This window comes from Epinephelus fuscoguttatus, linkage group LG12, assembly GCF_011397635.1.
Source record: "Epinephelus fuscoguttatus linkage group LG12, E.fuscoguttatus.final_Chr_v1".
NCBI lineage: Eukaryota > Metazoa > Chordata > Actinopteri > Perciformes > Serranidae > Epinephelus > Epinephelus fuscoguttatus.
The window spans coordinates 4,336,053-4,350,495 of NC_064763.1; the positions used below are offsets into that span (position 1 = coordinate 4,336,053).

At 42.4% G+C, this 14,443-nt stretch overlaps 1 protein-coding gene across 2 annotated transcripts in view; it reads right to left on the bottom strand.

Annotated features, from left to right (window-relative positions):
* nova1 (NOVA alternative splicing regulator 1) overlaps positions 1–13,378 on the bottom strand; it is a 32,952-nt gene extending 19,574 nt beyond the window's left edge. The window contains exons 1-2 of one of the 2 annotated variants that reach the window (XM_049591549.1): positions 12,639–13,378; positions 3,968–4,111 (exon numbers count right to left, since the gene is read on the bottom strand). In XM_049591549.1, the coding sequence (XP_049447506.1) occupies positions 3,968–4,111; positions 12,639–12,813 (319 nt within the window). In that variant the 5' untranslated portion in view covers positions 12,814–13,378. Of the gene's footprint in view, positions 1–3,967; positions 4,112–6,735; positions 7,072–12,638 lie in introns of those variants that run through there. The other variant, XM_049591550.1, reaches the window with a different exon arrangement.
* Between the last annotated feature and the right edge of the window lie 1,065 nt (positions 13,379–14,443).

Sequence of the window (14,443 nt, forward strand, 5' to 3'; positions counted from 1 at the left end):
TAGGCATAAGATTTACACCAGGCCTTAGCGAGAAGATGGATTTAAATTTGTGTGTCAGCTCTATGCAGAGCCCACGCCGTAGCCTACACGTATGGCCTACACCGTTGTGAACATTTCTACTTGTGTGGTGGTGTATCTGCAGTTACACCTCCAGAACTCTAGTCAGTGGTGAGGTTTCTGTGAAGTGCTGTAAAGTTTAGTTGATTCAAAACACACATTAAACATTGTTAAACTGTGACTGTGACAAAGTACAAGTACACAAATTGGCTTCACTATAACTCACAGGATACACAGACAAAGCACTTGTCTTTTGCTGGACACATTTTCCCAACAAATACAACATGCTAAAGTTATTAGCACAAGCCTTTGGTATTTTAGATTGCATAAATTAGCCTAGCAGCTAGAGGAGACTTCCTCTACTCATATCAAGCCAGGGACAATAGTAGCATTTCACAAAAGGAACATTTCACAGAAGTAAAGTTACAAAATTCTACTTCATTACAACTCCCAATGTTCACTGGCAAAACAACTGTATGATACTAAACACGTTTTCCAAACAAATACAACATGCTAACATTATTAGCACAAGCCTATTACATTGTATAAATTAGCCTTGCAGCTAGCAGAGATTTCCTTTATTGAAATAAAGCCAGGGACAACAGCAACATTTAACAAAGGTAATGTAACAAAATTCCACTCCATTACAACAAATGGTTTTCAGCTTACAAAAAAAGTCAGGAGGTCTGCATCACCACAACATGTAGTTACATTGCTGGGGAGGTGCACATCAGGCTATGGTGTAGGCTATGGCATAGGCTCTGTACTGACACAGAGACTGTGCAGTAAGTTCAGCATCGATTCGACCAGGCTAAGTCAGTGAGGTTAACACTACTACTACTACAAATTGACGGAGCTATCAACTATAACATTTCACTGAAATTATATTTTAGAATTTTATGTATCAGAAAAATTGATTGATTGATTGATTGATCAAGGCTAATTCCCATTAGTGCAACCAGCCCCAGGAAGAGCTGTTGTTCGCAGGAGCCACATACATGAATCTGAACAAAGAAAAAGGCTGCAGTTTCCACTAGTTTGAATTCCCCACTCATGATGTCATCCCAGGTAGAAGTGATACTATCCCATAGAGAGCGTAATAAATACAGTATATACTGTGTATGGAGATACAGTTGAAAAACAACAAATAGTGTCTTTGCTGTAGTTTTTTGTCTGCTACTTTTTGAAGGAATATCTCACTTTATACTCTTTGGAATAGTGGTGTTTTCCAGTATGAGGTCACATATTGTGATTGATATTTTAATATCACATAATGGGAACCCATGGTACAATGCTACACCCAGTGTTTCTATGACATCACAACAGCCCCATCTGTCGTGCTGTACAAAGTAACTCAATACATGTACTTGGCTGGAGACCAGCTGCACCAAGCAAAGTGTCTGAAGTTTTGTTTCTAAGTTTATGTTCAAATCGTGAACTCCCACAGCTCTCTCGGCAGCTGCTTAAATATGCGGATGTGTGTAAGTAGGTGTGAGTAGGTGTGTGTATGTGCTGAATACACAGTACGAGTGGGTGAATGCACAGCACTTATGGGGGCTCGAGTAATCCAGCCATGCCACAGTTCAGATGGGTTCAAACCCAAAGATGAAAACAAAAACAGTCATTGCCCATGCGTTAAGAGGCAAGCATGCAAACATTTTTTTAAGAGAAGTATGATGTCATCTTATCTGGCCTGAACTCTCCCAACTACCAGGAACCAAATCTGAGAGAAACAGTGAGTGGGGAGGAGGAAAGAGGAAACTTGGCGTGTGTTGGAGCAGCTTGAGTACAGCTGGGAGAGGGGTCATGTCCACAGAGAGAGATTGAAACAGGCTATTTCTGGGCCTGCCCCCCTGTCCCCTCACTCACGTACAATCATGCATCATCCACACCCTTCACTATCTTTGCTCATCCATCTTAGTCTGCCACAGCAGAGCCCAGTTGTACAGTTCTTATCAAGACCTTTCAATTCATGGTCTCATGTCTTACACTGACGAATGGTAGATGTGAGGTGGGTGGGAGTTACAGAATGAGCCACCACAGAAGGGGTTGCAGAAGAAAATGGCTGCATCAGTTGTTGTCCCTTGTTTTCTCTAGTGTGCGATTGAGCCATAGTTGGAGTGTGCTCAGGCTGCCGCAGGATGAGAGGTGAGGGCATGAACTGTGTGTAATGATATTAGCATGCTATATTAGCCCAAATCACAGCTTGTTCAACAATGAAGCAAGGTAAAACAGATGTAGCTGATAAGTTTGACATGCCGACTTGCTTGCCTCTAAAATTCAGGACAAGATTTTGTATTAACATCTATATGCTGCTGTTACAAACTTCACCAAGTTGTCTATACTCATACTTAAACTATAGAGTTTTTTAAGCTCTACTGACTTCCCAGAAAGAGGCACTCTCAGCTATTGTGCAGTGTACAGTAGCAGTCGTTTCATTTTACTTGTGTGGGCCAGAACAACCACCCAATCAAATCCTTGCCAGCACCCTCTCCCTGAACTCCTCTTCTCACTCATCACGATAATGAGTAGGGGGATGGGCAGAGCAGGTGGTGGCCTATGAACATATCCACAATCCAAAGAGAGAAATAAGGATACATATCACTACTTTCATTTGTTTCCATGCCAATGAAGTAGCCATTCGTCATTCCCATATACATAGTTGGTCTTAAATGTGGAGAATTTCAAGCTGTGCCCTCTGAACACGTGTCCTTTCATCATGGCGAACAGAGACATGTTGGAAGAAAAAGTGCAGGAAAAATATTTGCTAGCACATCCTTCTTTCCCTCTCCCCAGTGCTTAGTAATTCTTTGCCACAATTCTGTCAGTCCAATATATCACATGTAACTCCCCACAGAAAAGCTCAAATTCAAACCGTGTTGTGCATTTTTACTGTAGATGGTGTGATATTTTGTGCTTTAAATAATTTAATAGATTCAATTTTTTCAAATGATGGAAAATTAAGTTCTGGGGAACAATGTTACTCTGCCTTTGCAGTTGTATAGTGATTGCTGCTTTAAGGCAAGAGAACTGACCACGAGCTCTATAATTTAAAACCATCTGTAGTATTTCTCATGTACACATTTTGTACTCATATTTCCTAAGGCATGTGCATCACTACCTATTTCCTATCTAGAGATAATTACATGTTCTAAATATGTAAACAGTAAAAAGTATACTACTACAAAAGGATTATTTGCTTGCTTCAGTTATCACAGAAAACATCTGGGCCTAATAAGCAACGAGATGCTCAGTACCTGTTACTTTTCAGCAGGTTGAAGCCTCCTCTGAGGCATGAAGGACAAACACCCAGACTCCTCTACGACTTAGGAGTTTGTGTTTGGAGGATAAGATGGTTTGGCTATGACCTCCATGTGATAGGGGTCACCAAGCTGCACAGCAGCCTTTTCCTGTTGCCATTTCTGAGTGAGGCTCTCCAACACAATAATTGCTTTTGATGTACGCTACATGTCCTCCATGTCATAGAATCTGTGCTGGTTTTTGGGGGGAATAAATGGCAACCCCATGCAATTTTCCCAGAAAAATGAGTGAATGTACCCAGATGAAACAGTACTACTATAAAAGCAAGCAAAGCCTGCAATGACGGGTGCAACCCGCTAGCCAAACAGTTTAATTGAAACTGAAATTGCCTGCAGACTTAAATGCTGCGTCTGACAGCTGTAACATCTACATGCATGTTTAGTCCCTCAAGGACACAAGGATAATCAAGTTTAAAGTGTTTACGATTGGTTTGTGATTAAAAGGGGCTGCAATTACTCATGGGAAGCCAAATGAGGAGGACACATCAAATGCTCTCTTGCACTAAAGCATCATTCCTTCAGCTAGGTAATGAGTCAGACTTCTCCTCTCATACATATATATATATATTGAGCATTCATTCTAATCTTACCTGGGTAGAAGTCTTTGGATTTGGACAGCTTAATGGTGGCACCCGTCTCTTTCTGCAGTTGTACGATGGTCTGGCCGCCCTTGCCAATTATAGAGCCGGCTGCATAGCTGGGGATCAGCACCTTCAGGAAGTACTCACCCTCCTCTGGGGGAGAGACACACAAAGTGGGAAAGGGTCACATCTTGTAAAGTAGCTCTGCACATCATCATATACTCATACTGGTGCCCAACCCCCAATACCCTGAACAAGCAAAAATCCACAATGGGGGTACACAGCTTTGACATATATATGGGGAAAGGCAATCACATGATCTTGTGTCTGTATTCCTCTGTTGAAGGTAAGTAATCTGGAAGAAGCCTTGTGGGTTCTTTGTAGCTTTCAGTGCATTCACATTTTATCAGACTGTGACATGTTCTGTGTCCTGTCCCAGATTTCTTGTAGAGTAAATGATGACCTCCTTTCCAGTTTGCAGAGGTCTAATTTTAACAGTTTTCAAGGAGTTTTAGAAAACCTCTGACTAAATACAAAGCCAGGTCCAGTGTTACTAATCATTCTTCACACATGAATAAAAGGAATGTCAAGTTAAGAGCTCGGTCTGACTGCAAAACAGCCTGTATGCTCTGAGAAAGAAAGTTACACACGGAGGACTAAATGCAAACACATGAAGTCATTATCCATGCAGTTCATGAATGCCAATACAGAGTGATCCTTTGTAATTAACAGACGTGAGAAGAACATATGGGAACCAATCCCACAGATTTGTTCAAAGGGTATACTGCCAAGATGGTCTAAATCTCCTCCATTTTGGAAGGGGCTTCTGTGGCTTACAGTGGCTTGTAGCAGTCAGTGACTGACAGCCCGTCAGTTTGAAGAATTTACAGACAAACGTTTCTCCCTGTCAGTTGGGAAAGTTCCTTTTTCCTACAATGCTAATTAAGAATTAATTAGCAGTGAAGTGGGCAAAGTGTCTGTTGAAGAAAACCCTGACCACATTGAGTGTTCTAATCTAGTAAAAAGCAATCAGCCACATATTGAGCTTGGACCTGAGCATAATTAAAGAACCTGCCAACAATACATCAAAAATATTATATTTATAGATGTGGAGTGGCTGTGATTACACACTGAATTCCAAATATTATATGGATGACATCATGGTAAACACTTAGTACAGGTATGTTCTTAGCACTGGTCCAAATAATCTCCTCTGCATGCTGATTTCGATGCAATGACGTCATGTTCGATCTTTTTCAGCTGCCTCAAGGGTGACGTCACTCAAGCGAGCAGAGATGTAAAAAGGCACTGTCCGTCTCTGTAGCACGAGATATCTCATACGTTTTCAAGTGTAGTAAGATACAGATTTTCGATCGCAGATGCCAAAGCCCCACAGTCTGTCACCATGTCACTGCATCCTATGTTTTGTGGAGGGTATCAAATGTGGGGGCTTGTCTGACATGATGGGGAGGAAAGACGGATGGATGGAAGTGGACCGCCCTGCACTAAGACCAACCTGTTGCCTCAGTAATGCACTCATTAGATTCAGATGTGAATGAACATGGCACTGTGACATTAAGGAATTTCACAGCCTACAAGGAGCTCTTCTCCTTATTGCATTAATATGCCCCTCATGTTCCATTCAGACACAGGCTTGTTTTTGTGCACATCACCCATAATCAATGGCTCTGACAAATAATGCGGACAATGGTATGATTGTTAATGGAATTTCACTTTTGATTTAGATCAATTAGCCACAGTTGTGGCGACAATCCCAAATCTCAGAACATATTGTACATAATTTACGGGAAAGCACAGAGATAATATTTACACCACCATCAAGAGCTAGTAAATATGTCAGGTGCCGGTCAATATGCCATTTTTCTGAGAACATCCTAAAAAAGAAATAGGAGATAAATCTCTACATAGACGTAATATAACCAGCTATGTGGCTATTGTCTGATCTTTACATTTCATGCTATATTGCAGTCATCTCTCTGCTTTTCTCACAATGAACAACAATAAAATGACCTTGGTGAGAAAATAAAGATCATGCATGTCTGACAAGGTTGCCGTGAAGCTTCTGAGCCCTCACTCCTATCACAAGATATCTGATATCAAAGCCATACAAAGAATTTATACGAATGATGCTGATTGCAGAATCCAAACATCCAAAGACCTGTTGTTGACAGACAAGCCAAAACCCACTGCGTAACTTTCTACTCATCTTCAACCAGAGTAAACCCAGCAGGGGAGGAAGCCACTAAGACTCCCTCCGTCACCCTCACAGCCACGTTTGCTGTCATTAGTCAATAATTAATTCTGTCCTAGTGTCTGAGATCACAGTAACAGGTTTTAATGGCGTCATGTGGTAGAGTAAACATGGCAATCTGTTGCTGCAATCCGCCAGGGAACAGGAGCAGTGGGGCACATTGGGAAGCTGAGCCAGTGGGGTGTTAGTTCAAACCCCTGCTTCCAATACTGGAAGGATGGCTTGGAGGAGAGACACGGACGCTGAGCCAAATGTGTTTAGTTAAGTCACTCAAGGGGGGTGGGTCAGGAGGAAATGCCTTGTGACCGTCCTCCCTCCTTCTCACTACCCCTCCAAGTACCCATTCTGCATTTCAATGGACTAACCTGGTGCTGACAGGCGGCAAGGACGATGGAACAAAAATGAGCAAGAATGGAGAAAAGAGCTTAAGGTTTATGAAATTGCACGTATGGTCTAGCATGATGGATAAATTCAACAAGTCAGACAAAAAGAGTTTGAGGCTTACCCATTCTGAGATCTGCTGCTTCTCAAGTCCTCTGTCAGATCGCCATCAATGCCAGGGCAAAATCTCTAAAGGGGATCTGAACATTAGCCTAGGCATAGGTGCAATGGTAGTGTTGAGGAATGCGGCCAGTCGACTTTTTCACCGAGGTCTAATTCATCAGTGAGTGCAGAAAAGAGATTTCACCGCAGCATCCGAGCCATGCCTGCAGCTGGCCAGAGCCTCAATTGTCTGAGAAAATGCTAATGCAGGCTCTCAGTGTTTTCAGTGAAAGACGGCACGCATTGTTCAAGCCTGCATCGGTTTGAAGGGGGGGGGTCTTCCCTGCCGCATCACCCTTTTCACTGCTCTCATCCATATTCATCGAGTGGCCTGTCCGTCTGCAGCAGCACGCAGGACTGACACCTCGCTCGGCCAATGGGTAGCCTCCTTCCTCCAACACGTCATGTCCCCACCCCCTGATGCTGGTCCCAAAAAATTGAATTTTCTCCCCTACTCCGCCTCTTTTGACGCAGCACTATAAAGTATGGCAGTCCATTCACTCACTTTTTTTTAGTGGAAAGTGACAAAGGTGAAGTGGCTGGGAAAGCAGGCTTCAGCGGTGAATGGGGAAGCATGTAGAGTGACCTTCAACAGTGGCTGAAGAGGTGTACGGATCACATAAGCAGATGATGAAGGAGGTGGAGGAGGAGTGATCTGAGACAGCGTGCCTTACGCCACCCACCCTTCTTTCCTCCTTTCCCCCACCCCCAATCCCTTAGACGGCCATGTTTGAGAGGGCGGAGGGGCTCATCAACCATTGCAAATGGCAGTGCCGCAGAATGGTGGAGGGGGGTGATGAAGCCAATCACTACGCCTATAAATCTTACGCCGAGAGGTATCTTAAGTGACTGAATGTGCATAAAAACTGCAATGTGCATGTGTGTAAGTGTCTGTGTTTGGACACGGGGGGTCCAGCCTCATTTAATAGTGCTTTCCAGGGAACCTGTAAAAAGGGAACTCCTTTTTCCTGGCTGCTGATTAGTTTCATCCACAAATCAAACCCTAACATCGTGGCCCATTTGGTTTTGGAGCGAATGCCTTCCAGAAAATTCTACCAGTCTCATTCACTGAGAGATGCTCTAGTATATAGACACAGCCTCCCTGTAGACTCCACTCCCTCTCACGGTCTATCTATCTCTCCTTTTCTCTCCGCTTTGCTCTGTCTTCATTTCTATCGCTCTCTCTCATTCTCTCTTTCACTGCCACCTGGCAAATTCACAGTCCGCTCACGTCACATCACTCTGCAAGGGCACCTGTGTCCTTCCCACCAAAAATTAAAAAAAATACAGCTCACATTCCTGTGCCAACCTTTCCATTAGTAACATTACGAGATCATACCTAATCCCTCAGCCACACAACCTTTTGGAAGGCACATGCTTGCCAGCAACATGGGCTCAGAGTATGGGTAATTAGAGAGAGAAATGAATGAAAGATGTTCATTTTGAGGAGAGAAGGGCAATGCTGATAAAAGAGGAGTAATTTCCCTCATTCAGTGTCCACAGCTCTTAATGCACAACGAGGGGCTCAGCTTTGAGAGAGCACAGGCTTTCTTCTCTTTGTTGTAACTGCCAGTCATGTTAATGATCAGTTCGGTAGGAATAACGTGATCAATATCAGACGTAGTCGAGGGGTTGGTGATTACAGGGACAGCTGAGGATTATCAGGCTGTCTACCACTATTGCCAGACAGGCTGTGGGTTTGCAATGCTACATCAAATGCATGTAGATCACATGAAATTGGAGGTGATGCTAAAACACATTACATAAAGCACAGGGTGACAAGATATTTATGAAACATCTGTTTTGTGTGGGAGTCATTACAAATGGTCTACATGTGCCTTTCAGGTGAACATATACAGAGAGCTTCGGGTCCAGCTCAGACTGTAGTACCATGGTTCAAATTAGCCTCAGATACTTATCACAACGACCAGAAGATTGCTGAGTATTGCATTAATATATATTGCGATATATTGCTACTTATTCCCTTTTTTCAACTGCTAATAATGTCCCCAAAGGAAAACTTTGTCAACATCTGTATTATCTAATAAGATAATGTTTTCAGTCTGTTCATCTCACTTCAGGCATTTTTATTGCAGCAAAATGTCTCTATTGGATTGAAAAAGCAATTGATTTTTCTTATTCTAGCAGGCTACCAAAGGTTTGATTTGTGTTTGTAATTTTAATAATTTCTACAATAAAGAAATCATCACTTGGCATGCACTGATAGGATACTGCCACACAAAAATATTGTGATATTGTGCTGTACCCCCCCGAAACCCCACTGTAGACTGTTATGTGAATGTAGATGCTGCTTGCCTCAACTGTTCAGATCAAACTATACGTTAAAGAAAATGTATATGTAGGAAACACTCATTACAGACAGTAGTTTTTATTCTGTATTTATGATGTATTGTTCTGTATTTTATTGTACATATGTAATCGACGTGTACTCAACCTAACCTTGTTGCCTTCTTGACCAGGTCACCATTGAAAAATAGATTTTTGTCTCAAATGGTTTTTATACAGTTAAATAAAGGGTACATTAATAAATAAAACTAAAATTTTAAGGGGAAGTATGCGGCAGTTTTATTCCTTTCTGACACTTTAATGTCAGCATTAAAAGACACAAATTGAATTTCCAGTTAAAAATCTGGGGCCATGGTTGTCTCCAGTGATGCAGGTGCTGTGCTGGACCATTGTGGTGAAGAGGGGGCTGGGCCAAAGAGCAAAGCTTTCAATTAACCGAACATCTACATCCCAACCCTCACCTATGTACATGAGCTTTACGTAGTGACCAAGAATGAGATCGCGGATACAAGCAGCTGATATGAGTTTCCTCTGCAGGGTGGCTGGGTTCAGTCTTAGAGATAGGGTGAGGAGCTTGGACATCCAGACGGAGCTCCGAGGAGAGCTGCTGCATATTTGTGACGAAAGGGGCCAGTTGAGGTGGTTCAGGCATCTGATCAGGATGCTTCCTGGGTGCCTTGCGTTAAAGGTGCTCCTGGCACATCCAACTGGTAGGAGACCCTGGGATAGACCCAGAACACACTGGAGGGATTATACATCTCATATGGCCTGGGAACGCCTCAAGATCCCCAGGAGGAGCTGAGAGTGCTGCTAAAGAGAGGGATGTCTGGAGTACTTTGCTCAATCTGCTGCTCTCATGACGTGGGCCCAGATAAGGGGATCAAAATGGATGGATGGATAGATGGATGTAATTTCTGAACATGTGTGTTAAACTACTAAACTATAAACAACTATAAAACTGCTTAACAGATCCTACAAAGCTTTTATTCTTGTACATATTCCGTTCATACAGTTCTTCAATATTAACATTTATTTTAAAATGCTCATCATAGTTTGTTGTGGGGTCAAAAAGAAGACTGCATGCCGCATACTTCCTTATAATTCACATTATGAATTGCATGTGTCCACTTTTGTCCCAAAATGCACAGGATATGGGCAGTTGGACATTAATGCTTACAAATGGAATTTCTCATTGTTTTCCTTGATGAAGGGGACGGGTATTCAACACAAATATTGTCCTGTTCAGGAAGCCATCTGAAACACCTTTGCCTCTGAGAAAACAAGGCAGCCTCAGTTAGACCACCATCAGGACACGACTAATTGTGCAGCAGATTTTACAGGTACAGTGGGGCTGTGGTGCAGAGATGCTTAAAAGAACATGGAGTGATGCTGATAAAACGATGTATAATTCCATTATAGAAATGACAGAAAAAAAGTCAGAGCTGTCTGTGTGAATTCTGTATTTTTAGCATTAAGATCTTCCAAATGTAATTTCACACCATCTAGCCATTCATATCACCTGCATATTGGATGGGAAGATCACAGCGAAGTCTCTGTGCTGCAACTGAATGGTGAAAACTCGAAGCAGGAACACCATGTGACTTCTCTGTTCTACAGTGGCTTTGGGGGTGCTAATGGAGGACACATGGGGGGATGAATCTGCTCTAAAATGCTGTCTGGTGGCACAGGGGTCCTCATGTGCCATGCTGAAATGATATTTCTGAGGTGCAGTCAAAAAAAACACACTCATGCTGTTAGAAATAGGATATAGTGCTGCTATCATTGACACAAAGACAGACAAAGCACAATTCACTAACATATGGTGAAGAAACTGCCTGTTCTCCACAGACGTCTAATTAGCATTAAGTTCTTGAATAAGTGGTCCCTATGAGCTGCAGACCATAACAATCACAAGCTAAAATAAGACGTACAAGCTGCACAGTAGCTGGCACACTGAATCAGCCGTCATCCTCACCACTGCACTCCGACATCTTACTGACGATGAGTAATAAAGTAAGTGTGCACACACCTCCTTGTTGATTCTTTATTGGCTGCCACTATTTCTCCTCCACAAAAAGAAATCAGGTTCAATTAGCTAAGATGGCGCTGCAGTGTAGCTCCCCTCCACCACCACCACCAAATAGCTCTCACTATTCTCACCACTCACAGAGTTTCTGTGTTACATTTCCAATCTATTATGTTCATTGAATTTAAATTCTCATGCACAAACAGATGGAACCAGCCACCAACACCCCACCCAAAAAAATACATCTGCACCACCCAGCTCTGCCTGTTGAGCACTTCCTTGTTTTTAATTAGCATTTTAGTATTTATGAATTTCACCACCATAGAGTGTGCTGACAGTTCAGACAGCCTAAACGCTGGTATGGCAAACATCATGACAGGCAAACAAAAATACCAAACAGATGCTGAGATTTGGCTCACCCAACAACCTATAAATAACCTGACTTTGATAGGAATCTAGGCTACAAGTGGGGATGAGTGTACCCTATCTATACCGTGTTATATGATTTTCACTGGGTGGTTTTGCTGCTTGGCTCACCTCAATATTTGTACTTAAAAATGCACACTTGATTCCAGAAAGTGTTAATTTGACAGCTCTGAAAAAAATTCAGCCCTGCAGCAAAACGGATATTCACTAAAATTTCCCAGAGCCCTGACACTGAATCTACAGTCTTTCATGAACAAAAGAGCACTGTTATTTCTTGTTCTTATCTTGTCACCATTCACAAATCAAGTAGTTCACCTAATATTTGGGCATATTAAGCCATTAAGACATTATAGAGCTTTGTTATACTGTTTCAATGAGAGACATGTCTGTGCTGTACCAAGACTCATAGTTGAGGGTTTCCCAAACTGCAAGATCCAGGACTCATAGGAAATATGTCTGACCTAACTATTGACTCACAGGTTGTTAGTACTACAACAAACTGCGGTGACATTTCTGTCATATATTCTCTGTGTTTCTACTCCCGTTATCTGTCACCAAAGGCCTCCTCACACAGTGCTGCTCAGGAATATTGCAGATTTATCTCTGGCCTTTGGGAATCCCTGTCTTACACTACAACCACAACACCACACTGAACAATGATAAACAGCGAGAGGGTTCTCGTAAACACTTCTATTTTAATGTTAAAGCCTCTACACACATCATCATCACTTGTCGGAATCAAAGCCTCTATAGCGTATCTCCAGATGTGGAGCAGAGAGGTGATGGGGTTCAGATTCAAAGCTGACCTGAGGAGGCCACTCACTCAGTCAGGATGCCTGCTCTCCCTGCTGGGATAAGCAGCATATGAGCCAGTCAGTGTTTCAAAGTGCCAAATGCACAGGTGCTACATGTTAGAGCCTAACATGCAGCCCCAATCTGCTCCTATGCTGCATCTAGTTTCTTTGCATGCAGTGAGGGGATACTGACGGCAGTATTTTATCTGGTGTACTTCCACCAGTGCATGCAAAACCTTCTGCAACAAACCGATTTGACTTCATGTGGAGGAGACACGGCGGATGAGCTGGTTTTTGTTGTGTATCTCTTACCTCCAATGTTGGTGCGCTTGGTACAGCCGGCCTCCTCCGCCGGAGTTTCCAGCGGTCGTTTGCGGGAGTCCGGGTTATCAGCCTCCAAATGGGGCTGTTGCAGGCTGTGGAGGTTAGGATTTGAATATATCCCGTTATGGTCCACGGCTGCTCCGCCACCACCAGCCATCATCATCTTTTCCACCCGGAGCTGTAGATAATTTTGCGCTATTCCGGCTCACACACACACACACACACGGCGCCCTCACCACCACATAGCCTGATAACGCGCACCGCGATATGAACGACAAGTTTTGGGGGGCTCCAAACGGTCTCAAAGGGATCAGAATGTCAGACAACACCGGGATCGAGGTCTCCTCTTTCCGCCGCGCGTCCCTCACAGAGCTAAATATAAAAATCCCAATGAGTGAAATGCGCTCATTTAACGCGCTCACCGTCGCTCCAGCAGCATGCTCTTTATTGTTGACGCGCAAAACAACCCCGCGCCTTAAAATAAAGCTGCACAACAGTGTGAGAACCGATCAGCCATTAAAACAAGTGCAACAGCTTCGCAGAAACAAGGTGCTGGAACACAGCTTTCTGAAGTCATCTTCACGTCATGTGTCTCTGTTAAGTCCTCAGTGTGATAAGTGCAGCTGTTGTTATTGTTGCCTTTGTAGTGCGAGACAGGAGAAATATAGTTTGAGAGCTCCAGAGAAGACCACAGTGCCACTGACCGGCCGAAAGACGAGGCCAATGAAGAAAAGGTCCATCTTATGTGAAGCAACTACAGACTGAAGCACTGCTCTTCCATTTCACCTCACTTTCTCTATTAAACTATTTGAACTGTTTTTTTAAGCTGACCTACATGTTTCCTACATTACTTTGCTACTTTGTTTTTTCTTTTACTTAACTTCGTATTCTTATTCTTACTTAACCGCAAAAATAAAACACCAAATGAGAACAGCAGTGGGGCCTTTATGATTATGTGATACTAAGCAAAAACATCTGATCTCATGTTAAAAATTTCATTAAATAAATTCTTTTTAAACTACATTAATAATACTTTAAGAAGAATAGGCCAATGGTACACTTGTTTCCAGTACAGCTCCACTTATTTCAAGAGTCCTCAGAAAGATCAACTAAAAAGAAAGCTTACCTTAGAAAGAACTGAAATAATCCCACTCTATTAGCATCTGTGTTGACTTGGAGAAAGGCAACATCCTGAAATACAATATTAAAGGTCCAGTGTGTAGGATTTGGGGGGATATTTTTTCAGAAATGGAATATAAAATGTGTTTTCTTTAGTGTATAACAAGCTGAAAATTAGAATCATTGTTTTCAGTACCACAGAATGAGCTGTTTATATGTACATAGGGTGCAGGTCCTTCTTCATGGAGATTGCATGATACACCACCATTCTTTCTACAGTAGCCCAGAACAGACAAACCAAACACTTATTATAGATAGGGACATTCACGTTTTCACACTGGCCATCATAGTTAGCAGCCCATCTACACTGAGCAGTGTCAGAAATGACTGATTTGTAACATGAAACTACATTCTTCAGTGTTTTTAACACTTTTAATCACTCTGTCTATTTATTTTGAAGAGAAAGAGACCTCTGTGGATAACTCAACTCACGGTAAAAAACCTCCTGAACAATAAACACAAGGTGTGGGGAAAAAAGTCGATACAGCATCTCGATATTTTGTCTGGCGATATTGTATTGATACACGGACGACAAGTATCGATCTTTTATTACATACATTATTCATTTCTGCAAACACGCATTTTAATGCAACTTTTGGTACTAGAATAATAAA